At 41.2% G+C, this 23,448-nt stretch overlaps 20 protein-coding genes across 20 annotated transcripts; 8 read left to right on the top strand and 12 right to left on the bottom strand.

Moving 5' to 3' along the window:
- Window positions 1-1,999: 1,999 nt before the first annotated feature.
- On the bottom strand, window positions 2,000-2,410 carry LOC138911846 (histone H3). The gene has a single exon (XM_070211422.1). The coding sequence runs from the start codon at window positions 2,408-2,410 to the stop codon at window positions 2,000-2,002; it is 411 nt and encodes a 136-aa protein (XP_070067523.1).
- A 273-nt stretch (window positions 2,411-2,683) lies between these two features.
- LOC123002878 (histone H4) lies at window positions 2,684-2,995 on the top strand. The gene has a single exon (XM_044393550.2). It carries the CDS (start codon window positions 2,684-2,686, stop codon window positions 2,993-2,995), a length of 312 nt encoding a protein of 103 aa, XP_044249485.1.
- Window positions 2,996-4,052: 1,057 nt separating this feature from the next.
- On the bottom strand, window positions 4,053-4,433 carry LOC123002869 (histone H2A). Its single transcript, XM_044393538.2, has one exon. The coding sequence runs from the start codon at window positions 4,431-4,433 to the stop codon at window positions 4,059-4,061; it is 375 nt and encodes a 124-aa protein (XP_044249473.1). The 3' UTR covers window positions 4,053-4,058.
- Window positions 4,434-4,665: 232 nt separating this feature from the next.
- LOC123002871 (histone H2B) lies at window positions 4,666-5,037 on the top strand. Its single transcript, XM_044393542.2, has one exon. The coding sequence runs from the start codon at window positions 4,666-4,668 to the stop codon at window positions 5,035-5,037; it is 372 nt and encodes a 123-aa protein (XP_044249477.1).
- A 420-nt stretch (window positions 5,038-5,457) lies between these two features.
- LOC123002858 (histone H1-like) lies at window positions 5,458-6,210 on the bottom strand. Its single transcript, XM_044393525.2, has one exon. It carries the CDS (start codon window positions 6,208-6,210, stop codon window positions 5,458-5,460), a length of 753 nt encoding a protein of 250 aa, XP_044249460.1.
- A 1,537-nt stretch (window positions 6,211-7,747) lies between these two features.
- Window positions 7,748-8,158, bottom strand: LOC138911848 (histone H3). Its single transcript, XM_070211424.1, has one exon. The coding sequence runs from the start codon at window positions 8,156-8,158 to the stop codon at window positions 7,748-7,750; it is 411 nt and encodes a 136-aa protein (XP_070067525.1).
- Window positions 8,159-8,431: 273 nt separating this feature from the next.
- LOC123002880 (histone H4) lies at window positions 8,432-8,743 on the top strand. Its single transcript, XM_044393552.2, has one exon. It carries the CDS (start codon window positions 8,432-8,434, stop codon window positions 8,741-8,743), a length of 312 nt encoding a protein of 103 aa, XP_044249487.1.
- Window positions 8,744-9,298: 555 nt separating this feature from the next.
- Window positions 9,299-9,679, bottom strand: LOC138911890 (histone H2A). The gene has a single exon (XM_070211501.1). It carries the CDS (start codon window positions 9,677-9,679, stop codon window positions 9,305-9,307), a length of 375 nt encoding a protein of 124 aa, XP_070067602.1. The 3' UTR covers window positions 9,299-9,304.
- A 232-nt stretch (window positions 9,680-9,911) lies between these two features.
- LOC138911925 (histone H2B) lies at window positions 9,912-10,283 on the top strand. The gene has a single exon (XM_070211579.1). It carries the CDS (start codon window positions 9,912-9,914, stop codon window positions 10,281-10,283), a length of 372 nt encoding a protein of 123 aa, XP_070067680.1.
- Window positions 10,284-10,709: 426 nt separating this feature from the next.
- On the bottom strand, window positions 10,710-11,462 carry LOC138911906 (histone H1-like). The gene has a single exon (XM_070211527.1). It carries the CDS (start codon window positions 11,460-11,462, stop codon window positions 10,710-10,712), a length of 753 nt encoding a protein of 250 aa, XP_070067628.1.
- Window positions 11,463-13,240: 1,778 nt separating this feature from the next.
- Window positions 13,241-13,651, bottom strand: LOC138911847 (histone H3). Its single transcript, XM_070211423.1, has one exon. It carries the CDS (start codon window positions 13,649-13,651, stop codon window positions 13,241-13,243), a length of 411 nt encoding a protein of 136 aa, XP_070067524.1.
- Window positions 13,652-13,932: 281 nt separating this feature from the next.
- Window positions 13,933-14,244, top strand: LOC123002848 (histone H4). Its single transcript, XM_070211608.1, has one exon. The coding sequence runs from the start codon at window positions 13,933-13,935 to the stop codon at window positions 14,242-14,244; it is 312 nt and encodes a 103-aa protein (XP_070067709.1).
- A 555-nt stretch (window positions 14,245-14,799) lies between these two features.
- On the bottom strand, window positions 14,800-15,180 carry LOC138911891 (histone H2A). The gene has a single exon (XM_070211502.1). It carries the CDS (start codon window positions 15,178-15,180, stop codon window positions 14,806-14,808), a length of 375 nt encoding a protein of 124 aa, XP_070067603.1. The 3' UTR covers window positions 14,800-14,805.
- A 232-nt stretch (window positions 15,181-15,412) lies between these two features.
- LOC138911926 (histone H2B) lies at window positions 15,413-15,784 on the top strand. The gene has a single exon (XM_070211580.1). It carries the CDS (start codon window positions 15,413-15,415, stop codon window positions 15,782-15,784), a length of 372 nt encoding a protein of 123 aa, XP_070067681.1.
- A 419-nt stretch (window positions 15,785-16,203) lies between these two features.
- On the bottom strand, window positions 16,204-16,956 carry LOC138912941 (histone H1-like). Its single transcript, XM_070214965.1, has one exon. The coding sequence runs from the start codon at window positions 16,954-16,956 to the stop codon at window positions 16,204-16,206; it is 753 nt and encodes a 250-aa protein (XP_070071066.1).
- A 1,778-nt stretch (window positions 16,957-18,734) lies between these two features.
- LOC138911849 (histone H3) lies at window positions 18,735-19,145 on the bottom strand. The gene has a single exon (XM_070211425.1). The coding sequence runs from the start codon at window positions 19,143-19,145 to the stop codon at window positions 18,735-18,737; it is 411 nt and encodes a 136-aa protein (XP_070067526.1).
- A 281-nt stretch (window positions 19,146-19,426) lies between these two features.
- LOC138911946 (histone H4) lies at window positions 19,427-19,738 on the top strand. Its single transcript, XM_070211609.1, has one exon. The coding sequence runs from the start codon at window positions 19,427-19,429 to the stop codon at window positions 19,736-19,738; it is 312 nt and encodes a 103-aa protein (XP_070067710.1).
- A 555-nt stretch (window positions 19,739-20,293) lies between these two features.
- Window positions 20,294-20,674, bottom strand: LOC138911886 (histone H2A). The gene has a single exon (XM_070211494.1). The coding sequence runs from the start codon at window positions 20,672-20,674 to the stop codon at window positions 20,300-20,302; it is 375 nt and encodes a 124-aa protein (XP_070067595.1). The 3' UTR covers window positions 20,294-20,299.
- Window positions 20,675-20,906: 232 nt separating this feature from the next.
- On the top strand, window positions 20,907-21,278 carry LOC123002873 (histone H2B). Its single transcript, XM_070211581.1, has one exon. The coding sequence runs from the start codon at window positions 20,907-20,909 to the stop codon at window positions 21,276-21,278; it is 372 nt and encodes a 123-aa protein (XP_070067682.1).
- A 419-nt stretch (window positions 21,279-21,697) lies between these two features.
- On the bottom strand, window positions 21,698-22,450 carry LOC108065162 (histone H1-like). Its single transcript, XM_070211525.1, has one exon. The coding sequence runs from the start codon at window positions 22,448-22,450 to the stop codon at window positions 21,698-21,700; it is 753 nt and encodes a 250-aa protein (XP_070067626.1).
- Between the last annotated feature and the right edge of the window lie 998 nt (window positions 22,451-23,448).

The raw sequence follows: 23,448 nt of genomic DNA, 5'->3' as shown, positions 1-23,448 counted from the left end.
CTTGTAGAGGGTATTATAATTTCAGTCAGATGTTTGCAACGCAGTGAAGGAGACGTTTCCGACCACATAAAGTATATATATTCTTGATCAGCACCAATAGCCGAGTCTATCTAGCCATGTCCGTCTGTCCGTCTGTCCGTCTGTCCGTCTGTCCGTCTGTCTGTCTGTCCGTCTGTCCGTTTCTATGCGAACTAGTCTCTCAGTTTTAAAGCTATCGCGATGAAACTTTCCCGAAGGTCTTCTTTCTATTGCAGGTAGTACATATGTCGGAGCGAGCCGGATCGGACCACTATATCTTAAGGCTCCCAAACAAATATAAGAAAATTCATTGTAACTTTGTAGGAAGTAGGCGTTTTGATTCTTGACTACTTAAAAACAAAATTGAAATAAATCGAAACGCTGAATCTGGAATACCTGGAACTGCACCGAGTGAGTATTCTTTTATCTACAAGGGTATATAAGCTTCGGCTGGCCGAAGGTAGCTTCCTTTCTTGTTGTGACTTTTTATTGCTGCATGAACTTCAACATTGACATTCGTAACATGAACAATTTTTTTAAAAACCCATTTTAAAATATGAAATCTCTGAAATGCTTGGAATCTTGTTAATAAAAAATAAAATTCGAACCTTTTACTTTACGAAAAACCAAAAATATAATCACTTATCATTAATTTAGGTATTTTAATTCTTGTTTCAAGTTGTCCCTTGGCTACGTACAAAGTTGTCTATCAGACTACATTCGATAATAGTTTTCGGACTGTTAAAAATATTAATCTTTCGAAACATTACATTTATTTGCAATTTTATAAAATGAATTTTGTCTTTGTTTAAGTGGATTTAGCTTTTCAGGCAATTTTATAAATAGTTTTTCCAAATTCGGATACTTTGCGTCCCATATATGAATTAGGTAGAGGCCGCACTGAATTTTACATTTAAAAAAAAACATAAAATACATATTTTTGATTCTTTTTTTTTATTTAACATAATAAGTAAAGCATTGAATAGTGTATATGTGTTATTTTCAGACTGTTTTTAATAATATTTCGATTTTTTACTGATGTCTAATGCTGAGCGTTCTTGTCCCATTAAACCACACTCATTTTAAAAGTGTGCAGCTTCACGCACTCAATTTTTCTTACAAAAAAAACATAAATTATATAATTTTGAATCTTTTTTTTATATAATATAATAAATATTACATTGAATAATGTATATGTTTTATTTTCAGACTGTTTTTAATAATTTTTCGAATTTTTAATTATGTCTAATGTTGAGCGTTATTGTCCCATTGAACCACACTCATTTTTAGAGTGTGCGTACGTAGAAGTCGCACTCATTTTAACCTAAAAAAAAACATAAAATATGTAATTTTAAATCTTTTATATTAAATATAATAAATAATGCATTAAATAATGTATATGTTTTATTTTCAGACTGTTTTAAATAAGTTTTCAATTTATTACTTTTGTTTAACGTTGAGCGTTCTTGTCCCATTAAACCATACTAATTTTAAAAGTTTGCCGAAATCACAAGTGAAATGTTTTTAAAAACATATTTGAAAATAAGAAATTAAACATATATTGTCACGTTCGTTGATAAACATTAAAGTTAAAGTCAAGATATGACACAAAATGCTGTCTTTTATAACTTGTTTTATATTTACCCAAGACAAAAATACTCCACTGAATGGTCCATAGACATAGGTCGCCATGAAGTTAGCGATTAAGAAAAAATATAAAATCTGTAATTTTCTAATCTTATTTTGTTTCATTATGTTCACTAGGTTATAATAAGAATATATTTGATGGATTTTCGATTTTTTTCTGATGTTTGAAAGTATTGACCATGTCTTTCATACTTCCGACTATTTCTTAATTTTATATACGTTGCTGCTGCTGAATTAAAATTAATATCTCATTGAACGTAATTTGTGGTCCTGAAAAGGACCGATTTGTACAAAGTATGCTGGAGCATTGGCAGCCAGTTGAAGCCGTCTCAACTTAAGCTCGCTCGCCGCGAATGCGACGGGCCAACTGGATGTCCTTGGGCATGATGGTGACACGCTTGGCATGAATGGCGCACAAGTTAGTATCTTCAAAGAGGCCAACCAGATAGGCTTCGCTAGCTTCCTGCAGAGCCATCACCGCCGAGCTCTGGAATCGCAGGTCAGTCTTGAAGTCCTGAGCGATTTCACGCACCAGACGCTGGAAAGGCAGTTTGCGGATCAGCAGCTCGGTACTCTTCTGGTAGCGACGGATCTCACGCAGGGCAACAGTTCCAGGGCGATAGCGATGGGGCTTCTTCACGCCTCCGGTTGCTGGGGCGCTCTTACGAGCGGCCTTAGTAGCCAGTTGTTTGCGTGGCGCCTTGCCACCAGTCGATTTGCGAGCGGTTTGCTTGGTACGGGCCATTTTCGAATTCACTGCTGTTCACGTTCACTTCACGTTTCAAAACACAATAAACGATCGCCGCATTTGCTACCTACTTATATAGCAAAACGTGGAGGGTTGAAAAGAGAGAGAAGCAGAGGCCATCTCATTTGTCGAGCGGAGAGCGAGGCGGACATATCGTTCGGACTCGCTCGTGTTTCTGGCGTTTTAGGTATATATAGGGGCACGCCGAAAATTTGGAATTAGTTCTTCAGTGACTTTCGTGCAGTGTGTTAACAGAAGAAAAGAGTGAAAATGACTGGTCGCGGTAAAGGAGGCAAAGGCTTGGGAAAAGGAGGCGCCAAGCGTCATCGCAAAGTGCTGCGTGATAACATCCAGGGTATCACGAAGCCAGCTATCCGCCGTTTGGCTCGTCGTGGCGGCGTAAAGCGCATCTCTGGACTCATTTACGAGGAAACACGTGGCGTTCTGAAGGTGTTCTTGGAGAACGTTATCCGTGATGCCGTCACCTACACCGAACACGCCAAGAGGAAGACTGTCACAGCCATGGATGTTGTGTACGCCCTGAAGAGGCAAGGCCGCACCCTGTACGGCTTCGGCGGTTAAAAAACTAGTACAGCTTGTACTTCATTCTGCAATCGGTCCTTTTCAGGACCACCATTAAAATTTCGAGAGAAGACAAATTTTCAATAATATTTATAATACAATAATATTAAAATGCGCTGGAAAACAATCGGTCACTGAAATATTATATGATGGACGTTGATGCACTACGAGAAGTACAAACAAGTGGCCCAACGACACCAAGCACGTGCTTGTTACGCGCGGGGCCCTTTTGTAAATTTGGGCAAAAATGCGAGTTCGCGAGGAAGAATACATAAAACCAATAAAGACGGGACAAAATAATGAAAAAAACATGCAGTTAGGAGTGAAGCAAATGAGTTAAAATGTTAGTTTTTAATACCGGGATAGAAGTTGATGTGCAAATTAAATGATAAAGAACGTTATAGTTATTACATAGAACGCGAAAGGGCTCGTGCAGACCAAAATTAGATGTACATCGAGGTAAATTAAGAGGATGATAGTCTAACGGGAACATTAAAAGTTAGGCGGCTAACAAGTTCTACAGAATCGATATCACCTCTTATAAGATTATGCATAAAAATGGTACCAAGCATTATTCTACGATTTGCAAGTGTCGGTAAATTAAGCAATAATAATCTACTCTGGTAGGAAGGTAGCCTAACGTATCAAACTACACATGCACATGGGATGAATGTATTTTGTACAAACTGTACTGCTTGCAACGGAAAAGTGTAAGCGTAAGCGGCAACTCGTTACATCTTTTGAGGAAGAAATACGAGTGAGTCGCCAATGTAATCTAAGAATTGAACATTTAGATCCTGTAGCTTTCGACCACTAATCTACTGGACCGACGGCCGAACAAATCAAACATTAGCTTCCGAATAGTATTGTGAACCTACCATTTGTACCATTTGAGTTCATTTAAGTCTCAATGTTATATATCAAGCAGTTTTATAGTTTATTTTTGAAATTAAATCATATTCGTATATGTAAATCTTCTATTCTTTGGTAATAACGTGGTCGTCCTGAAAAGGACGGTTGGGTATATGTTTGTATGTACAAATGAGCTCCGCTTTTAAAACGATTAAGCCTTCTTCTCGGTCTTCTTGGGCAACAGAACGGCCTGGATGTTGGGCAGCACTCCGCCCTGGGCAATGGTGACACCGGAGAGCAGCTTGTTCAACTCCTCGTCGTTGCGGATGGCCAGCTGCAGATGACGCGGGATAATCCTAGTCTTCTTGTTGTCACGGGCAGCATTGCCAGCCAACTCGAGAACCTCAGCGGCCAGATATTCCATCACGGCAGCTAGGTAAACAGGAGCGCCGGCACCAACACGCTCGGCATAGTTGCCCTTGCGGAGCAGACGGTGAATACGGCCCACTGGGAACTGAAGACCGGCACGGTTCGAGCGGGACTTTGCCTTTCCCTTCACTTTGCCACCTTTTCCACGACCAGACATTTTGCTTTACGAGTATTTCACTTGGTTCACTTTACACACTGAAAACACACTGAATGCTCGCCCAGCCCCGGGTAGCCACGTATTTATACTTTTTCGTCTGCCTGCGCGTTCAGTTAGGGGTGGGTGCCATAGACCTGAAAACATTGCTCGAAAAAAAGTATAAAGCTGAACACTCTCTTCGCACCACTATGATCAGTGAATTGTGTTTGTGAAATCATAAGTGAAGTGAATAATGCCGCCTAAAACTAGTGGAAAGGCAGCCAAGAAGGCTGGCAAGGCCCAGAAGAACATCACCAAGACCGACAAGAAGAAGAAGCGCAAGAGGAAGGAGAGCTACGCCATCTACATTTACAAGGTCCTGAAGCAGGTCCATCCTGACACCGGCATTTCGTCGAAGGCGATGAGCATCATGAACAGCTTTGTGAATGATATCTTCGAGCGCATTGCTGCCGAGGCCTCTCGTCTGGCTCACTACAACAAGCGCTCGACCATCACCAGTCGGGAAATCCAAACGGCTGTTCGCCTGCTCCTGCCCGGAGAGTTGGCCAAGCACGCCGTTAGTGAGGGAACCAAGGCTGTCACCAAATACACCAGCTCCAAGTAATTTTCTCTTGCTGCGGATGCGGAGAAAGATCCAAAACGGCCCTTTTCAGGGCCACAACATATTTTACCAAAGAAACTAAATTTTCAATATACCATAAACCATTTTCCATTTGCCATAAAATATAAAATGATCAATTTGGTGCACCATTTTTTTTAAAGGACTTAATCATTAACATCTATTTACAAAGAAATTGTGCAATGTCTCCTCTATGAACCTGGTATACTGATATACTTTCTACTGGCGGCCAGGTGCCACAATATAAATGGATACATTAAATGTACAATATGTTTTCAATTGAAAGTTCCTTTCTTTTGTTAACCAAAGTTGTAGCCCTGAAAAGGGCTTGTTAAACTAATTTCAGATTTCGAAATCTGAAATTGCGATTGCGAGCGTGTACCAGGTACTGTACTTTTTCACAATTTACTTCTTAGCAGCCGTAGTCTTGGCTTTCGGCTTCTTAGCGGTAGCAGGAGCAGCTGCTTTCTTCACCGCCTTTTTGGGTTTAGCAGACGCCGCTGGTTTGGCTTTTGGTGCTTTGGCCGCCTTCGGCTTCGCTGCCGTCGACTTGGCCTTTGTTGCTGCTGGCTTTGCCTTTACGGTTCCAGTTTTCTTGGCATCCTTGGCCTTCGTCTTCTCCGTTTTCTTCTTCTCGGCGGTCTTTTTGGTGGCAACAGCCTTCTTAGCCTTGGGCTTCTTGTCGGCAGCTCCCGTGGCAGCCTTCTTGGCGGTGGCTCCGGTCTTCTTGGCGGCTACCTTCTTGCTTTTCACTTTCTTCTCAGCAGACGCAACCTTTGGCTTGGGATCCTTCTTGGCGGAGGCCGACAGTTTAAATGAGCCAGACGCACCCTTTCCCTTTGTTTGAATCAGCTTTCCATTGACCACGGCAGATTTCAAGTACTTCTTGATGAATGGAGCCAGCTTCTGGGCATCGCATTTATAAGTGGCACTGATATATTTCTTGATTGCCAGAAGCGATGAGCCGCCACGCTCCTTCAAATTCTTGATGGAAGCGTCTACCATTTGCTGAGTTGGCGGATGCGATGGCGGGGCAGTGGTCTTCTTTGCCTTTGTAGCAGCGGATCCAGATGCCTTTTTGGCGGCCACCTTCTTCTCAACTGGCGCTGGTGGGGCAGCCACTGGGGAAGCGGACGTTGCAACTGCAGAATCAGACATTTTTATTCACTGAAATACACTTTTTTGTTTAGAAAATGGCGCGCGCGCTCGTTACCGACCTCCTTCGTTCGGATGAGAATCGAGGAGGAGAGCACTTTAACTGTGGGTCTGGCATCAGTCATTTGCTCTGCTAATGTTTGCTTGAAGTGCAAACTTATTTTCTTGTTTTCAGTGCTTAAGATTTGCAAGTATCTTGTTTTTGTGACTTTTTATTGCTGCATGAACTTCAACATTGACATTCGTAACATGAACAATTTTTTTAAAAACCCATTTTAAAATATGAAATCTCTGAAATGCTTGGAATCTTGTTAATAAAAAATAAAATTCGAACCTTTTACTTTACGAAAAACCAAAAATATAATCACTTATCATTAATTTAGGTATTTTAATTCTTGTTTCAAGTTGTCCCTTGGCTACGTACAAAGTTGTCTATCAGACTACATTCGATAATAGTTTTCGGACTGTTAAAAATATTAATCTTTCGAAACATTACATTTATTTGCAATTTTATGAAATGAATTTTGTCTTTGTTTAAGTGGATTTAGCTTTTCAGGCAATTTTATAAATAGTTTTTCCAAATTCGGATACTTTGCGTCCCATATATGAATTAGGTAGAGGCCGCACTGAATTTTACATTAAAAAAAAAAACATAAAATACATATTTTTGATTCTTTTTTTTATTTAACATAATAAGTAAAGCATTGAATAGTGTATATGTGTTATTTTCAGACTGTTTTTAATAATATTTCGATTTTTTACTGATGTCTAATGCTGAGCGTTCTTGTCCCATTAAACCACACTCATTTTAAAAGTGTGCGGCTTCACGCACTCAATTTTTCTTACAAAAAAACATAAATTATATAATTTTGAATCTTTTTTTATATAATATAATAATAATAATATAATATAATATAATAATATAATAATAATACATTGAATAATGTATATGTTTTATTTTCAGACTGTTTTAAATAAGTTTTCAATTTATTACTTATGTTTAACGTTGAGCGTTCTTGTCCCATTAAACCATACTAATTTTAAAAGTTTGCCGAAATCACAAGTGAAATGTTTTTAAAAACATATTTGAAAATAAGAAATTAAACATATATTGTCACGTTCGTTGATAAACATTAAAGTTAAAGTCATTTACATCAAGATATGACACAAAATGCCGTCTTTTATAACTTGTTTTATATTTACCCAAGACAAAAATACTCCACTGAATGGTTCATAGACATAGGTTGCCATGAAGTTAGCGATTAAGAAAAAATATAAAATCTGTAATTTTCTAATCTTATTTTGTTTCATTATGTTCACTAGGTTATAATCAGAATATATTTGATAGATTTTCGATTTTTTTCTGATGTTTGAAAGTATTGACCATGTCTTTCATACTTCCGACTATTTCTTAATTTTATCTACGTTGCTGCTGCTGAATTAAAATTAATATCTCATTGAACGTAATTTGTGGTCCTGAAAAGGACCGATTTGTACAAAGTATGCTGGAGCATTGGCAGCCAGTTGAAGCCGTCTCAACTTAAGCTCGCTCGCCGCGAATGCGACGGGCCAACTGGATGTCCTTGGGCATGATGGTGACACGCTTGGCATGAATGGCGCACAAGTTAGTATCTTCAAAGAGGCCAACCAGATAGGCTTCGCTAGCTTCCTGCAGAGCCATCACCGCCGAGCTCTGGAATCGCAGGTCAGTCTTGAAGTCCTGAGCGATTTCACGCACCAGACGCTGGAAAGGCAGTTTGCGGATCAGCAGCTCGGTACTCTTCTGGTAGCGACGGATCTCACGCAGGGCAACAGTTCCAGGGCGATAGCGATGGGGCTTCTTCACGCCTCCGGTGGCTGGGGCGCTCTTACGAGCGGCCTTAGTAGCCAGTTGTTTGCGTGGCGCCTTGCCACCAGTCGATTTGCGAGCGGTTTGCTTGGTACGGGCCATTTTCGAATTCACTGCTGTTCACGTTCACTTCACGTTTCAAAACACAATAAACGATCGCCGCATTTGCTACCTACTTATATAGCAAAACGTGGAGGGTTGAAAAGAGAGAGAAGCAGAGGCCATCTCATTTGTCGAGCGGAGAGCGAGGCGGACATATCGTTCGGACTCGCTCGTGTTTCTGGCGTTTTAGGTATATATAGGGGCACGCCGAAAATTTGGAATTAGTTCTTCAGTGACTTTCGTGCAGTGTGTTAACAGTAGAAAAGAGTGAAAATGACTGGTCGCGGTAAAGGAGGCAAAGGCTTGGGAAAAGGAGGCGCCAAGCGTCATCGCAAAGTGCTGCGTGATAACATCCAGGGTATCACGAAGCCAGCTATCCGCCGTTTGGCTCGTCGTGGCGGCGTAAAGCGCATCTCTGGACTCATTTACGAGGAAACACGTGGCGTTCTGAAGGTGTTCTTGGAGAACGTTATCCGTGATGCCGTCACCTACACCGAACACGCCAAGAGGAAGACTGTCACAGCCATGGATGTTGTGTACGCCCTGAAGAGGCAAGGCCGCACCCTGTACGGCTTCGGCGGTTAAAAAACTAGTACAGCTTGTACTTCATTCTGCAATCGGTCCTTTTCAGGACCACCATTAAAATTTCGAGAGAAGACAAATTTTCAATAATATTTATAATACAATAATATTAAAATGCGCTGGAAAACAATCGGTCACTGAAATATCAAACTACACATGCACATGGGATGAATGTATTTTGTACAAACTGTACTGCTTGCAACGGAAAAGTGTAAGCGTAAACGGCAACTCGTTACATCTTTTGAGGAAGAAATACGAGTGAGTCGCCAATGTAATCTAAGAATTGAACATTTAGATCCTGTAGCTTTCGACCACTAATCTACTGGACCGACGGCCGAACAAATCCAAGATTAGCTTTCGAATAGTATTGTGAACCTACCATTTGTACCATTTGAATTCATTTAAGTCTCAATGTTATATTTCAAGCAGTTTTATAGTTTATTTTTGAAATTAAATCATATTCGTATATGTAAATCTTCTATTCTTTGGTAATAACGTGGTCGTCCTGAAAAGGACGGTTGGGTATATGTTTGTATGTACAAATGAGCTCCGCTTTTAAAACGATTAAGCCTTCTTCTCGGTCTTCTTGGGCAACAGAACGGCCTGGATGTTGGGCAGCACTCCGCCCTGGGCAATGGTGACACCGGAGAGCAGCTTGTTCAACTCCTCGTCGTTGCGGATGGCCAGCTGCAGATGACGCGGGATAATCCTAGTCTTCTTGTTGTCACGGGCAGCATTGCCAGCCAACTCGAGAACCTCAGCGGCCAGATATTCCATCACGGCAGCTAGGTAAACAGGAGCGCCGGCACCAACACGCTCGGCATAGTTGCCCTTGCGGAGCAGACGGTGAATACGGCCCACTGGGAACTGAAGACCGGCACGGTTCGAGCGGGACTTTGCCTTTCCCTTCACTTTGCCACCTTTTCCACGACCAGACATTTTGCTTTACGAGTATTTCACTTGGTTCACTTTACACACTGAAAACACACTGAATGCTCGCCCAGCCCCGGGTAGCCACGTATTTATACTTTTTCGTCTGCCTGCGCGTTCAGTTAGGGGTGGGTGCCATAGACCTGAAAACATTGCTCGAAAAAAAGTATAAAGCTGAACACTCTCTTCGCACCACTATGATCAGTGAATTGTGTTTGTGAAATCATAAGTGAAGTGAATAATGCCGCCTAAAACTAGTGGAAAGGCAGCCAAGAAGGCTGGCAAGGCCCAGAAGAACATCACCAAGACCGACAAGAAGAAGAAGCGCAAGAGGAAGGAGAGCTACGCCATCTACATTTACAAGGTCCTGAAGCAGGTCCATCCTGACACCGGCATTTCGTCGAAGGCGATGAGCATCATGAACAGCTTTGTGAATGATATCTTCGAGCGCATTGCTGCCGAGGCCTCTCGTCTGGCTCACTACAACAAGCGCTCGACCATCACCAGTCGGGAAATCCAAACGGCTGTTCGCCTGCTCCTGCCCGGAGAGTTGGCCAAGCACGCCGTTAGTGAGGGAACCAAGGCTGTCACCAAATACACCAGCTCCAAGTAATTTTCTCTTGCTGCGGATGCGGAGAAAGATCCAAAACGGCCCTTTTCAGGGCCACAACATATTTTACCAAAGAAACTAAATTTTCAATATACCATAAACCATTTGCCATTGGCCATTTGCCATAAAATATAAAATTATCAATTTGGTGCACCATTTTTTTAAAGGACTTGATCATTAACATCTATTTACAAAGAAATTGTGCAATGTCTCCTCTATGAACCTGGTATACTGATATACTTTCTACTGGCGGCCAGGTGCCACAATATAAATGGATACATTAAATGTACAATATGTTTTCAATTGAAAGTTCCTTTCTCTTGTTAACCAAAGTTGTAGCCCTGAAAAGGGCTTGTTAAACTAATTTCAGATTTCGAAATCTGAAATTGCGATTGCGAGCGTGTACCAGGTACTGTACTTTTTCACAATTTACTTCTTAGCAGCCGTAGTCTTGGCTTTCGGCTTCTTAGCGGTAGCAGGAGCAGCTGCTTTCTTCACCGCCTTTTTGGGTTTAGCAGACGCCGCTGGTTTGGCTTTTGGTGCTTTGGCCGCCTTCGGCTTCGCTGCCGTCGACTTGGCCTTTGTTGCTGCTGGCTTTGCCTTTACGGTTCCAGTTTTCTTGGCATCCTTGGCCTTCGTCTTCTCCGTTTTCTTCTTCTCGGCGGTCTTTTTGGTGGCAACAGCCTTCTTAGCCTTGGGCTTCTTGTCGGCAGCTCCCGTGGCAGCCTTCTTGGCGGTGGCTCCGGTCTTCTTGGCGGCTACCTTCTTGCTTTTCACTTTCTTCTCAGCAGACGCAACCTTTGGCTTGGGATCCTTCTTGGCGGAGGCCGACAGTTTAAATGAGCCAGACGCACCCTTTCCCTTTGTTTGAATCAGCTTTCCATTGACCACGGCAGATTTCAAGTACTTCTTGATGAATGGAGCCAGCTTCTGGGCATCGCATTTATAAGTGGCACTGATATATTTCTTGATTGCCAGAAGCGATGAGCCGCCACGCTCCTTCAAATTCTTGATGGAAGCGTCTACCATTTGCTGAGTTGGCGGATGCGATGGCGGGGCAGTGGTCTTCTTTGCCTTTGTAGCAGCGGATCCAGATGCCTTTTTGGCGGCCACCTTCTTCTCAACTGGCGCTGGTGGGGCAGCCACTGGGGAAGCGGACGTTGCAACTGCAGAATCAGACATTTTTATTCACTGAAATACACTTTTTTGTTTAGAAAATGGCGCGCGCGCTCGTTACCGACCTCCTTCGTTCGGATGAGAATCGAGGAGGAGAGCACTTTAACTGTGGGTCTGGCATCAGTCATTTGCTCTGCTAATGTTTGCTTGAAGTGCAAACTTATTTTCTTGTTTTCAGTGCTTAAGATTTTAAATAGAAAATATGTTTTTATTGGTATACATCCTTAAAAGATGAATTAATCAATTACCGTTTTCGAATTGCAAGTATCTTGTTTTTGTGACTTTTTATTGCTGCATGAACTTCAACATTGACATTCGTAACATGAACAATTTTTTTAAAAACCCATTTTAAAATATGAAATCTCTGAAATGCTTGGAATCTTGTTAATAAAAAATAAAATTCGAACCTTTTACTTTACGAAAAACCAAAAATATAATCACTTATCATTAATTTAGGTATTTTAATTCTTGTTTCAAGTTGTCCCTTGGCTACGTACAAAGTTGTCTATCAGACTACATTCGATAATAGTTTTCGGACTGTTAAAAATATTAATCTTTCGAAACATTACATTTATTTGCAATTTTATGAAATGAATTTTGTCTTTGTTTAAGTGGATTTAGCTTTTCAGGCAATTTTATAAATAGTTTTTCCAAATTCGGATACTTTGCGTCCCATATATGAATTAGGTAGAGTCCGCACTGAATTTTACATTAAAAAAAAAACATAAAATACATATTTTTGATTCTTTTTTTTATTTAACATAATAAGTAAAGCATTGAATAGTGTATATGTGTTATTTTCAGACTGTTTTTAATAATATTTCGATTTTTTACTGATGTCTAATGCTGAGCGTTCTTGTCCCATTAAACCACACACATTTTAAAAGTGTGCGGCTTCACGCACTCAATTTTTCTTACAAAAAAACATAAATTATATAATTTTGAATCTTTTTTTATATAATATAATAAATAATACATTGAATAATGTATATGTTTTATTTTCAGACTGTTTTTAATAATTTTTCGAATTTTTAATTATGTCTAATGTTGAGCGTTTTTGTCCCATTGAACCACACTCATTTTTAGAGTGTGCGTACGTAGAAGTCGCACTCATTTAACCTAAAAAAACATAAAATATGTAATTTTGAATCTTTTTTTATTAAATATAATAAATAATGCATTAAATAATGTATATGTTTTATTTTCAGACTGTTTTAAATAAGTTTTCAATTTATTACTTATGTTTAACGTTGAGCGTTCTTGTCCCATTAAACCATACTAATTTTAAAAGTTTGCCGAAATCACAAGTGAAATGTTTTTAAAAACATATTTGAAAATAAGAAATTAAACATATATTGTCACGTTCGTTGATAAACATTAAAGTTAAAGTCATTTACATCAAGATATGACACAAAATGCTGTCTTTTATAACTTGTTTTATATTTACCCAAGACAAAAATACTCCACTGAATGGTCCATAGACATAGGTCGCCATGAAGTTAGCGATTAAGAAAAAATATAAAATCTGTAATTTTCTAATCTTATTTTGTTTCATTATGTTCACTAGGTTATAATAAGAATATATTTGATAGATTTTCGATTTTTTTCTGATGTTTGAAAGTATTGACCATGTCTTTCATACTTCCGACTATTTCTTAATTTTATATACGTTGCTGCTGCTGAATTAAAATTAATATCTCATTGAACGTAATTTGTGGTCCTGAAAAGGACCGATTTGTACAAAGTATGCTGGAGCATTGGCAGCCAGTTGAAGCCGTCTCAACTTAAGCTCGCTCGCCGCGAATGCGACGGGCCAACTGGATGTCCTTGGGCATGATGGTGACACGCTTGGCATGAATGGCGCACAAGTTAGTATCTTCAAAGAGGCCAACCAGATAGGCTTCGCTAGCTTCCTGCAGAGCCATCACCGCCGAGCTCTGGAATCGCAGGTCAGTCTTGAAGTCCTGAGCGATTTCACGCACCAGACGCTGGAAAGGCAGTTTGCGGATCAGCAGCTCGGTACTCTTCTGGTAGCGACGGATCTCACGCAGGGCAACAGTTCCAGGGCGATAGCGATGGGGCTTCTTCACGCCTCCGGTGGCTGGGGCGCTCTTACGAGCGGCCTTAGTAGCCAGTTGTTTGCGTGGCGCCTTGCCACCAGTCGATTTGCGAGCGGTTTGCTTGGTACGGGCCATTTTCGAATTCACTGCTGTTCACGTTCACTTCACGTTTCAAAACACAATAAACGATCGCCGCATTTGCTACCTACTTATATAGCAAAACGTGGAGGGTTGAAAAGAGAGAGAAGCAGAGGCCATCTCATTTGTCGAGCGGAGAGCGAGGCGGACATATCGTTCGGACTCGCTCGTGTTTCTGGCGTTTTAGGTATATATAGGGGCACGCCGAAAATTTGGAATTAGTTCTTCAGTGACTTTCGTGCAGTGTGTTAACGTGTTAACAGTAGAAAAGAGTGAAAATGACTGGTCGCGGTAAAGGAGGCAAAGGCTTGGGAAAAGGAGGCGCCAAGCGTCATCGCAAAGTGCTGCGTGATAACATCCAGGGTATCACGAAGCCAGCTATCCGCCGTTTGGCTCGTCGTGGCGGCGTAAAGCGCATCTCTGGACTCATTTACGAGGAAACACGTGGCGTTCTGAAGGTGTTCTTGGAGAACGTTATCCGTGATGCCGTCACCTACACCGAACACGCCAAGAGGAAGACTGTCACAGCCATGGATGTTGTGTACGCCCTGAAGAGGCAAGGCCGCACCCTGTACGGCTTCGGCGGTTAAAAAACTAGTACAGCTTGTACTTCATTCTGCAATCGGTCCTTTTCAGGACCACCATTAAAATTTCGAGAGAAGACAAATTTTCAATAATATTTATAATACAATAATATTAAAATGCGCTGGAAAACAATCGGTCACTGAAATATCAAACTACACATGCACATGGGATGAATGTATTTTGTACAAACTGTACTGCTTGCAACGGAAAAGTGTAAGCGTAAGCGGCAACTCGTTACATCTTTTGAGGAAGAAATACGAGTGAGTCGCCAATGTAATCTAAGAATTGAACATTTAGATCCTGTAGCTTTCGACCACTAATCTACTGGACCGACGGCCGAACAAATCCAAGATTAGCTTTCGAATAGTATTGTGAACCTACCATTTGTACCATTTGAATTCATTTAAGTCTCAATGTTATATTTCAAGCAGTTTTATAGTTTATTTTTGAAATTAAATCATATTCGTATATGTAAATCTTCTATTCTTTGGTAATAACGTGGTCGTCCTGAAAAGGACGGTTGGGTATATGTTTGTATGTACAAATGAGCTCCGCTTTTAAAACGATTAAGCCTTCTTCTCGGTCTTCTTGGGCAACAGAACGGCCTGGATGTTGGGCAGCACTCCGCCCTGGGCAATGGTGACACCGGAGAGCAGCTTGTTCAACTCCTCGTCGTTGCGGATGGCCAGCTGCAGATGACGCGGGATAATCCTAGTCTTCTTGTTGTCACGGGCAGCATTGCCAGCCAACTCGAGAACCTCAGCGGCCAGATATTCCATCACGGCAGCTAGGTAAACAGGAGCGCCGGCACCAACACGCTCGGCATAGTTGCCCTTGCGGAGCAGACGGTGAATACGGCCCACTGGGAACTGAAGACCGGCACGGTTCGAGCGGGACTTTGCCTTTCCCTTCACTTTGCCACCTTTTCCACGACCAGACATTTTGCTTTACGAGTATTTCACTTGGTTCACTTTACACACTGAAAACACACTGAATGCTCGCCCAGCCCCGGGTAGCCACGTATTTATACTTTTTCGTCTGCCTGCGCGTTCAGTTAGGGGTGGGTGCCATAGACCTGAAAACATTGCTCGAAAAAAAGTATAAAGCTGAACACTCTCTTCGCACCACTATGATCAGTGAATTGTGTTTGTGAAATCATAAGTGAAGTGAATAATGCCGCCTAAAACTAGTGGAAAGGCAGCCAAGAAGGCTGGCAAGGCCCAGAAGAACATCACCAAGACCGACAAGAAGAAGAAGCGCAAGAGGAAGGAGAGCTACGCCATCTACATTTACAAGGTCCTGAAGCAGGTCCATCCTGACACCGGCATTTCGTCGAAGGCGATGAGCATCATGAACAGCTTTGTGAATGATATCTTCGAGCGCATTGCTGCCGAGGCCTCTCGTCTGGCTCACTACAACAAGCGCTCGACCATCACCAGTCGGGAAATCCAAACGGCTGTTCGCCTGCTCCTGCCCGGAGAGTTGGCCAAGCACGCCGTTAGTGAGGGAACCAAGGCTGTCACCAAATACACCAGCTCCAAGTAATTTTCTCTTGCTGCGGATGCGGAGAAAGATCCAAAACGGCCCTTTTCAGGGCCACAACATATTTTACCAAAGAAACTAAATTTTCAATATACCATAAACCATTTGCCATTTGCCATAAAATATAAAATTATCAATTTGGTGCACCATTTTTTTAAAGGACTTGATCATTAACATCTATTTACAAAGAAATTGTGCAATGTCTCCTCTATGAACCTGGTATACTGATATACTTTCTACTGGCGGCCAGGTGCCACAATATAAATGGATACATTAAATGTACAATATGTTTTCAATTGAAAGTTCCTTTCTCTTGTTAACCAAAGTTGTAGCCCTGAAAAGGGCTTGTTAAACTAATTTCAGATTTCGAAATCTGAAATTGCGATTGCGAGCGTGTACCAGGTACTGTACTTTTTCACAATTTACTTCTTAGCAGCCGTAGTCTTGGCTTTCGGCTTCTTAGCGGTAGCAGGAGCAGCTGCTTTCTTCACCGCCTTTTTGGGTTTAGCAGACGCCGCTGGTTTGGCTTTTGGTGCTTTGGCCGCCTTCGGCTTCGCTGCCGTCGACTTGGCCTTTGTTGCTGCTGGCTTTGCCTTTACGGTTCCAGTTTTCTTGGCATCCTTGGCCTTCGTCTTCTCCGTTTTCTTCTTCTCGGCGGTCTTTTTGGTGGCAACAGCCTTCTTAGCCTTGGGCTTCTTGTCGGCAGCTCCCGTGGCAGCCTTCTTGGCGGTGGCTCCGGTCTTCTTGGCGGCTAGCTTCTTGCTTTTCACTTTCTTCTCAGCAGACGCAACCTTTGGCTTGGGATCCTTCTTGGCGGAGGCCGACAGTTTAAATGAGCCAGACGCACCCTTTCCCTTTGTTTGAATCAGCTTTCCATTGACCACGGCAGATTTCAAGTACTTCTTGATGAATGGAGCCAGCTTCTGGGCATCGCATTTATAAGTGGCACTGATATATTTCTTGATTGCCAGAAGCGATGAGCCGCCACGCTCCTTCAAATTCTTGATGGAAGCGTCTACCATTTGCTGAGTTGGCGGATGCGATGGCGGGGCAGTGGTCTTCTTTGCCTTTGTAGCAGCGGATCCAGATGCCTTTTTGGCGGCCACCTTCTTCTCAACTGGCGCTGGTGGGGCAGCCACTGGTGAAGCGGACGTTGCAACTGCAGAATCAGACATTTTTATTCACTGAAATACACTTTTTTGTTTAGAAAATGGCGCGCGCGCTCGTTACCGACCTCCTTCGTTCGGATGAGAATCGAGGAGGAGAGCACTTTAACTGTGGGTCTGGCATCAGTCATTTGCTCTGCTAATGTTTGCTTGAAGTGCAAACTTATTTTCTTGTTTTCAGTGCTTAAGATTTTAAATAGAAAATATGTTTTTATTGGTATACATCCTTAAAAGATGAATTAATCTATTACCGTTTTCGAATTGCAAGTATCTTGTTTTTGTGACTTTTTATTGCTGCATGAACTTCAACATTGACATTCGTAACATGAACAATTTTTTTAAAAACCCATTTTAAAATATGAAATCTCTGAAATGCTTGGAATCTTGTTAATAAAAAATAAAATTCGAACCTTTTACTTTACGAAAAACCAAAAATATAATCACTTATCATTAATTTAGGTATTTTAATTCTTGTTTCAAGTTGTCCCTTGGCTACGTACAAAGTTGTCTATCAGACTACATTCGATAATAGTTTTCGGACTGTTAAAAATATTAATCTTTCGAAACATTACATTTATTTGCAATTTTATGAAATGAATTTTGTCTTTGTTTAAGTGGATTTAGCTTTTCAGGCAATTTTATAAATAGTTTTTCCAAATTCGGATACTTTGCGTCCCATATATGAATTAGGTAGAGGCCGCACTGAATTTTACATTAAAAAAAAAACATAAAATACATATTTTTGATTCTTTTTTTTATTTAACATAATAAGTAAAGCATTGAATAGTGTATATGTGTTATTTTCAGACTGTTTTTAATAATATTTCGATTTTTTACTGATGTCTAGTGCTGAGCGTTCTTGTCCCATTAAACCACACACATTTTAAAAGTGTGCGGCTTCACGCACTCAATTTTTCTTACAAAAAAACATAAATTATATAATTTTGAATCTTTTTTTATATAATATAATAAATAATACATTGAATAATGTATATGTTTTATTTTCAGACTGTTTTTAATAATTTTTCGAATTTTTAATTATGTCTAATGTTGAGCGTTTTTGTCCCATTGAACCACACTCATTTTTAGAGTGTGCGTACGTAGAAGTCGCACTCATTTAACCTAAAAAAACATAAAATATGTAATTTTGAATCTTTTTTTATTAAATATAATAAATAATGCATTAAATAATGTATATGTTTTATTTTCAGACTGTTTTAAATAAGTTTTCAATTTATTACTTATGTTTAACGTTGAGCGTTCTTGTCCCATTAAACCATACTAATTTTAAAAGTTTGCCGAAATCACAAGTGAAATGTTTTTAAAAACATATTTGAAAATAAGAAATTAAACATATATTGTCACGTTCGTTGATAAACATTAAAGTTAAAGTCATTTACATCAAGATATGACACAAAATGCTGTCTTTTATAACTTGTTTTATATTTACCCAAGACAAAAATACTCCACTGAATGGTCCATAGACATAGGTCGCCATGAAGTTAGCGATTAAGAAAAAATATAAAATCTGTAATTTTCTAATCTTATTTTGTTTCATTATGTTCACTAGGTTATAATAAGAATATATTTGATAGATTTTCGATTTTTTTCTGATGTTTGAAAGTATTGACCATGTCTTTCATACTTCCGACTATTTCTTAATTTTATATACGTTGCTGCTGCTGAATTAAAATTAATATCTCATTGAACGTAATTTGTGGTCCTGAAAAGGACCGATTTGTACAAAGTATGCTGGAGCATTGGCAGCCAGTTGAAGCCGTCTCAACTTAAGCTCGCTCGCCGCGAATGCGACGGGCCAACTGGATGTCCTTGGGCATGATGGTGACACGCTTGGCATGAATGGCGCACAAGTTAGTATCTTCAAAGAGGCCAACCAGATAGGCTTCGCTAGCTTCCTGCAGAGCCATCACCGCCGAGCTCTGGAATCGCAGGTCAGTCTTGAAGTCCTGAGCGATTTCACGCACCAGACGCTGGAAAGGCAGTTTGCGGATCAGCAGCTCGGTACTCTTCTGGTAGCGACGGATCTCACGCAGGGCAACAGTTCCAGGGCGATAGCGATGGGGCTTCTTCACGCCTCCGGTGGCTGGGGCGCTCTTACGAGCGGCCTTAGTAGCCAGTTGTTTGCGTGGCGCCTTGCCACCAGTCGATTTGCGAGCGGTTTGCTTGGTACGGGCCATTTTCGAATTCACTGCTGTTCACGTTCACTTCACGTTTCAAAACACAATAAACGATCGCCGCATTTGCTACCTACTTATATAGCAAAACGTGGAGGGTTGAAAAGAGAGAGAAGCAGAGGCCATCTCATTTGTCGAGCGGAGAGCGAGGCGGACATATCGTTCGGACTCGCTCGTGTTTCTGGCGTTTTAGGTATATATAGGGGCACGCCGAAAATTTGGAATTAGTTCTTCAGTGACTTTCGTGCAGTGTGTTAACGTGTTAACAGTAGAAAAGAGTGAAAATGACTGGTCGCGGTAAAGGAGGCAAAGGCTTGGGAAAAGGAGGCGCCAAGCGTCATCGCAAAGTGCTGCGTGATAACATCCAGGGTATCACGAAGCCAGCTATCCGCCGTTTGGCTCGTCGTGGCGGCGTAAAGCGCATCTCTGGACTCATTTACGAGGAAACACGTGGCGTTCTGAAGGTGTTCTTGGAGAACGTTATCCGTGATGCCGTCACCTACACCGAACACGCCAAGAGGAAGACTGTCACAGCCATGGATGTTGTGTACGCCCTGAAGAGGCAAGGCCGCACCCTGTACGGCTTCGGCGGTTAAAAAACTAGTACAGCTTGTACTTCATTCTGCAATCGGTCCTTTTCAGGACCACCATTAAAATTTCGAGAGAAGACAAATTTTCAATAATATTTATAATACAATAATATTAAAATGCGCTGGAAAACAATCGGTCACTGAAATATCAAACTACACATGCACATGGGATGAATGTATTTTGTACAAACTGTACTGCTTGCAACGGAAAAGTGTAAGCGTAAGCGGCAACTCGTTACATCTTTTGAGGAAGAAATACGAGTGAGTCGCCAATGTAATCTAAGAATTGAACATTTAGATCCTGTAGCTTTCGACCACTAATCTACTGGACCGACGGCCGAACAAATCAAACATTAGCTTCCGAATAGTATTGTGAACCTACCATTTGTACCATTTGAGTTCATTTAAGTCTCAATGCTATATTTCAAGCAGTTTTATAGTTTATTTTTGAAATTAAATCATATTCGTATATGTAAATCTTCTATTCTTTGGTAATAACGTGGTCGTCCTGAAAAGGACGGTTGGGTATATGTTTGTATGTACAAATGAGCTCCGCTTTTAAAACGATTAAGCCTTCTTCTCGGTCTTCTTGGGCAACAGAACGGCCTGGATGTTGGGCAGCACTCCGCCCTGGGCAATGGTGACACCGGAGAGCAGCTTGTTCAACTCCTCGTCGTTGCGGATGGCCAGCTGCAGATGACGCGGGATAATCCTAGTCTTCTTGTTGTCACGGGCAGCATTGCCAGCCAACTCGAGAACCTCAGCGGCCAGATATTCCATCACGGCAGCTAGGTAAACAGGAGCGCCGGCACCAACACGCTCGGCATAGTTGCCCTTGCGGAGCAGACGGTGAATACGGCCCACTGGGAACTGAAGACCGGCACGGTTCGAGCGGGACTTTGCCTTTCCCTTCACTTTGCCACCTTTTCCACGACCAGACATTTTGCTTTACGAGTATTTCACTTGGTTCACTTTACACACTGAAAACACACTGAATGCTCGCCCAGCCCCGGGTAGCCACGTATTTATACTTTTTCGTCTGCCTGCGCGTTCAGTTAGGGGTGGGTGCCATAGACCTGAAAACATTGCTCGAAAAAAAGTATAAAGCTGAACACTCTCTTCGCACCACTATGATCAGTGAATTGTGTTTGTGAAATCATAAGTGAAGTGAATAATGCCGCCTAAAACTAGTGGAAAGGCAGCCAAGAAGGCTGGCAAGGCCCAGAAGAACATCACCAAGACCGACAAGAAGAAGAAGCGCAAGAGGAAGGAGAGCTACGCCATCTACATTTACAAGGTCCTGAAGCAGGTCCATCCTGACACCGGCATTTCGTCGAAGGCGATGAGCATCATGAACAGCTTTGTGAATGATATCTTCGAGCGCATTGCTGCCGAGGCCTCTCGTCTGGCTCACTACAACAAGCGCTCGACCATCACCAGTCGGGAAATCCAAACGGCTGTTCGCCTGCTCCTGCCCGGAGAGTTGGCCAAGCACGCCGTTAGTGAGGGAACCAAGGCTGTCACCAAATACACCAGCTCCAAGTAATTTTCTCTTGCTGCGGATGCGGAGAAAGATCCAAAACGGCCCTTTTCAGGGCCACAACATATTTTACCAAAGAAACTAAATTTTCAATATACCATAAACCATTTGCCATTTGCCATAAAATATAAAATTATCAATTTGGTGCACCATTTTTTTAAAGGACTTGATCATTAACATCTATTTACAAAGAAATTGTGCAATGTCTCCTCTATGAACCTGGTATACTGATATACTTTCTACTGGCGGCCAGGTGCCACAATATAAATGGATACATTAAATGTACAATATGTTTTCAATTGAAAGTTCCTTTCTCTTGTTAACCAAAGTTGTAGCCCTGAAAAGGGCTTGTTAAACTAATTTCAGATTTCGAAATCTGAAATTGCGATTGCGAGCGTGTACCAGGTACTGTACTTTTTCACAATTTACTTCTTAGCAGCCGTAGTCTTGGCTTTCGGCTTCTTAGCGGTAGCAGGAGCAGCTGCTTTCTTCACCGCCTTTTTGGGTTTAGCAGACGCCGCTGGTTTGGCTTTTGGTGCTTTGGCCGCCTTCGGCTTCGCTGCCGTCGACTTGGCCTTTGTTGCTGCTGGCTTTGCCTTTACGGTTCCAGTTTTCTTGGCATCCTTGGCCTTCGTCTTCTCCGTTTTCTTCTTCTCGGCGGTCTTTTTGGTGGCAACAGCCTTCTTAGCCTTGGGCTTCTTGTCGGCAGCTCCCGTGGCAGCCTTCTTGGCGGTGGCTCCGGTCTTCTTGGCGGCTAGCTTCTTGCTTTTCACTTTCTTCTCAGCAGACGCAACCTTTGGCTTGGGATCCTTCTTGGCGGAGGCCGACAGTTTAAATGAGCCAGACGCACCCTTTCCCTTTGTTTGAATCAGCTTTCCATTGACCACGGCAGATTTCAAGTACTTCTTGATGAATGGAGCCAGCTTCTGGGCATCGCATTTATAAGTGGCACTGATATATTTCTTGATTGCCAGAAGCGATGAGCCGCCACGCTCCTTCAAATTCTTGATGGAAGCGTCTACCATTTGCTGAGTTGGCGGATGCGATGGCGGGGCAGTGGTCTTCTTTGCCTTTGTAGCAGCGGATCCAGATGCCTTTTTGGCGGCCACCTTCTTCTCAACTGGCGCTGGTGGGGCAGCCACTGGTGAAGCGGACGTTGCAACTGCAGAATCAGACATTTTTATTCACTGAAATACACTTTTTTGTTTAGAAAATGGCGCGCGCGCTCGTTACCGACCTCCTTCGTTCGGATGAGAATCGAGGAGGAGAGCACTTTAACTGTGGGTCTGGCATCAGTCATTTGCTCTGCTAATGTTTGCTTGAAGTGCAAACTTATTTTCTTGTTTTCAGTGCTTAAGATTTTAAATAGAAAATATGTTTTTATTGGTATACATCCTTAAAAGATGAATTAATCTATTACCGTTTTCGAATTGCAAGTATCTTGTTTTTGTGACTTTTTATTGCTGCATGAACTTCAACATTGACATTCGTAACATGAACAATTTTTTTAAAAACCCATTTTAAAATATGAAATCTCTGAAATGCTTGGAATCTTGTTAATAAAAAATAAAATTCGAACCTTTTACTTTACGAAAAACCAAAAATATAATCACTTATCATTAATTTAGGTATTTTAATTCTTGTTTCAAGTTGTCCCTTGGCTACGTACAAAGTTGTCTATCAGACTACATTCGATAATAGTTTTCGGACTGTTAAAAATATTAATCTTTCGAAACATTACATTTATTTGCAATTTTATGAAATGAATTTTGTCTTTGTTTAAGTGGATTTAGCTTTTCAGGCAATTTTATAAATAGTTTTTCCAAATTCGGATACTTTGCGTCCCATATATGAATTAGGTAGAGGCCGCACTGAATTTTACATTAAAAAAAAAACATAAAATACATATTTTTGATTCTTTTTTTTATTTAACATAATAAGTAAAGCATTGAATAGTGTATATGTGTTATTTTCAGACTGTTTTTAATAATATTTCGATTTTTTACTGATGTCTAGTGCTGAGCGTTCTTGTCCCATTAAACCACACACATTTTAAAAGTGTGCGGCTTCACGCACTCAATTTTTCTTACAAAAAAACATAAATTATATAATTTTGAATCTTTTTTTATATAATATAATAAATAATACATTGAATAATGTATATGTTTTATTTTCA

Source organism: Drosophila takahashii, chromosome 2L (assembly GCF_030179915.1).
Source record: "Drosophila takahashii strain IR98-3 E-12201 chromosome 2L, DtakHiC1v2, whole genome shotgun sequence".
NCBI classification, from domain to species: domain Eukaryota; kingdom Metazoa; phylum Arthropoda; class Insecta; order Diptera; family Drosophilidae; genus Drosophila; species Drosophila takahashii.
Note: the sequence above shows the minus strand (reverse complement) of the source record. Positions and strands in the feature narration are given on the sequence as shown.

Excerpts from the sequence above, each read along its gene's own strand:
- LOC138911846 (XM_070211422.1), bottom strand. The coding sequence starts at position 2,410 with ATGGCCCGTACCAAGCAAACCGCTCGCAAATCGACTGGTGGCAAGGCG.
- LOC123002878 (XM_044393550.2), top strand. The coding sequence starts at position 2,684 with ATGACTGGTCGCGGTAAAGGAGGCAAAGGCTTGGGAAAAGGAGGCGCC.
- LOC123002869 (XM_044393538.2), bottom strand. The coding sequence starts at position 4,433 with ATGTCTGGTCGTGGAAAAGGTGGCAAAGTGAAGGGAAAGGCAAAGTCC.
- LOC123002871 (XM_044393542.2), top strand. The coding sequence starts at position 4,666 with ATGCCGCCTAAAACTAGTGGAAAGGCAGCCAAGAAGGCTGGCAAGGCC.
- LOC123002858 (XM_044393525.2), bottom strand. The coding sequence starts at position 6,210 with ATGTCTGATTCTGCAGTTGCAACGTCCGCTTCCCCAGTGGCTGCCCCA.
- LOC138911848 (XM_070211424.1), bottom strand. The coding sequence starts at position 8,158 with ATGGCCCGTACCAAGCAAACCGCTCGCAAATCGACTGGTGGCAAGGCG.
- LOC123002880 (XM_044393552.2), top strand. The coding sequence starts at position 8,432 with ATGACTGGTCGCGGTAAAGGAGGCAAAGGCTTGGGAAAAGGAGGCGCC.
- LOC138911890 (XM_070211501.1), bottom strand. The coding sequence starts at position 9,679 with ATGTCTGGTCGTGGAAAAGGTGGCAAAGTGAAGGGAAAGGCAAAGTCC.
- LOC138911925 (XM_070211579.1), top strand. The coding sequence starts at position 9,912 with ATGCCGCCTAAAACTAGTGGAAAGGCAGCCAAGAAGGCTGGCAAGGCC.
- LOC138911906 (XM_070211527.1), bottom strand. The coding sequence starts at position 11,462 with ATGTCTGATTCTGCAGTTGCAACGTCCGCTTCCCCAGTGGCTGCCCCA.
- LOC138911847 (XM_070211423.1), bottom strand. The coding sequence starts at position 13,651 with ATGGCCCGTACCAAGCAAACCGCTCGCAAATCGACTGGTGGCAAGGCG.
- LOC123002848 (XM_070211608.1), top strand. The coding sequence starts at position 13,933 with ATGACTGGTCGCGGTAAAGGAGGCAAAGGCTTGGGAAAAGGAGGCGCC.
- LOC138911891 (XM_070211502.1), bottom strand. The coding sequence starts at position 15,180 with ATGTCTGGTCGTGGAAAAGGTGGCAAAGTGAAGGGAAAGGCAAAGTCC.
- LOC138911926 (XM_070211580.1), top strand. The coding sequence starts at position 15,413 with ATGCCGCCTAAAACTAGTGGAAAGGCAGCCAAGAAGGCTGGCAAGGCC.
- LOC138912941 (XM_070214965.1), bottom strand. The coding sequence starts at position 16,956 with ATGTCTGATTCTGCAGTTGCAACGTCCGCTTCACCAGTGGCTGCCCCA.
- LOC138911849 (XM_070211425.1), bottom strand. The coding sequence starts at position 19,145 with ATGGCCCGTACCAAGCAAACCGCTCGCAAATCGACTGGTGGCAAGGCG.
- LOC138911946 (XM_070211609.1), top strand. The coding sequence starts at position 19,427 with ATGACTGGTCGCGGTAAAGGAGGCAAAGGCTTGGGAAAAGGAGGCGCC.
- LOC138911886 (XM_070211494.1), bottom strand. The coding sequence starts at position 20,674 with ATGTCTGGTCGTGGAAAAGGTGGCAAAGTGAAGGGAAAGGCAAAGTCC.
- LOC123002873 (XM_070211581.1), top strand. The coding sequence starts at position 20,907 with ATGCCGCCTAAAACTAGTGGAAAGGCAGCCAAGAAGGCTGGCAAGGCC.
- LOC108065162 (XM_070211525.1), bottom strand. The coding sequence starts at position 22,450 with ATGTCTGATTCTGCAGTTGCAACGTCCGCTTCACCAGTGGCTGCCCCA.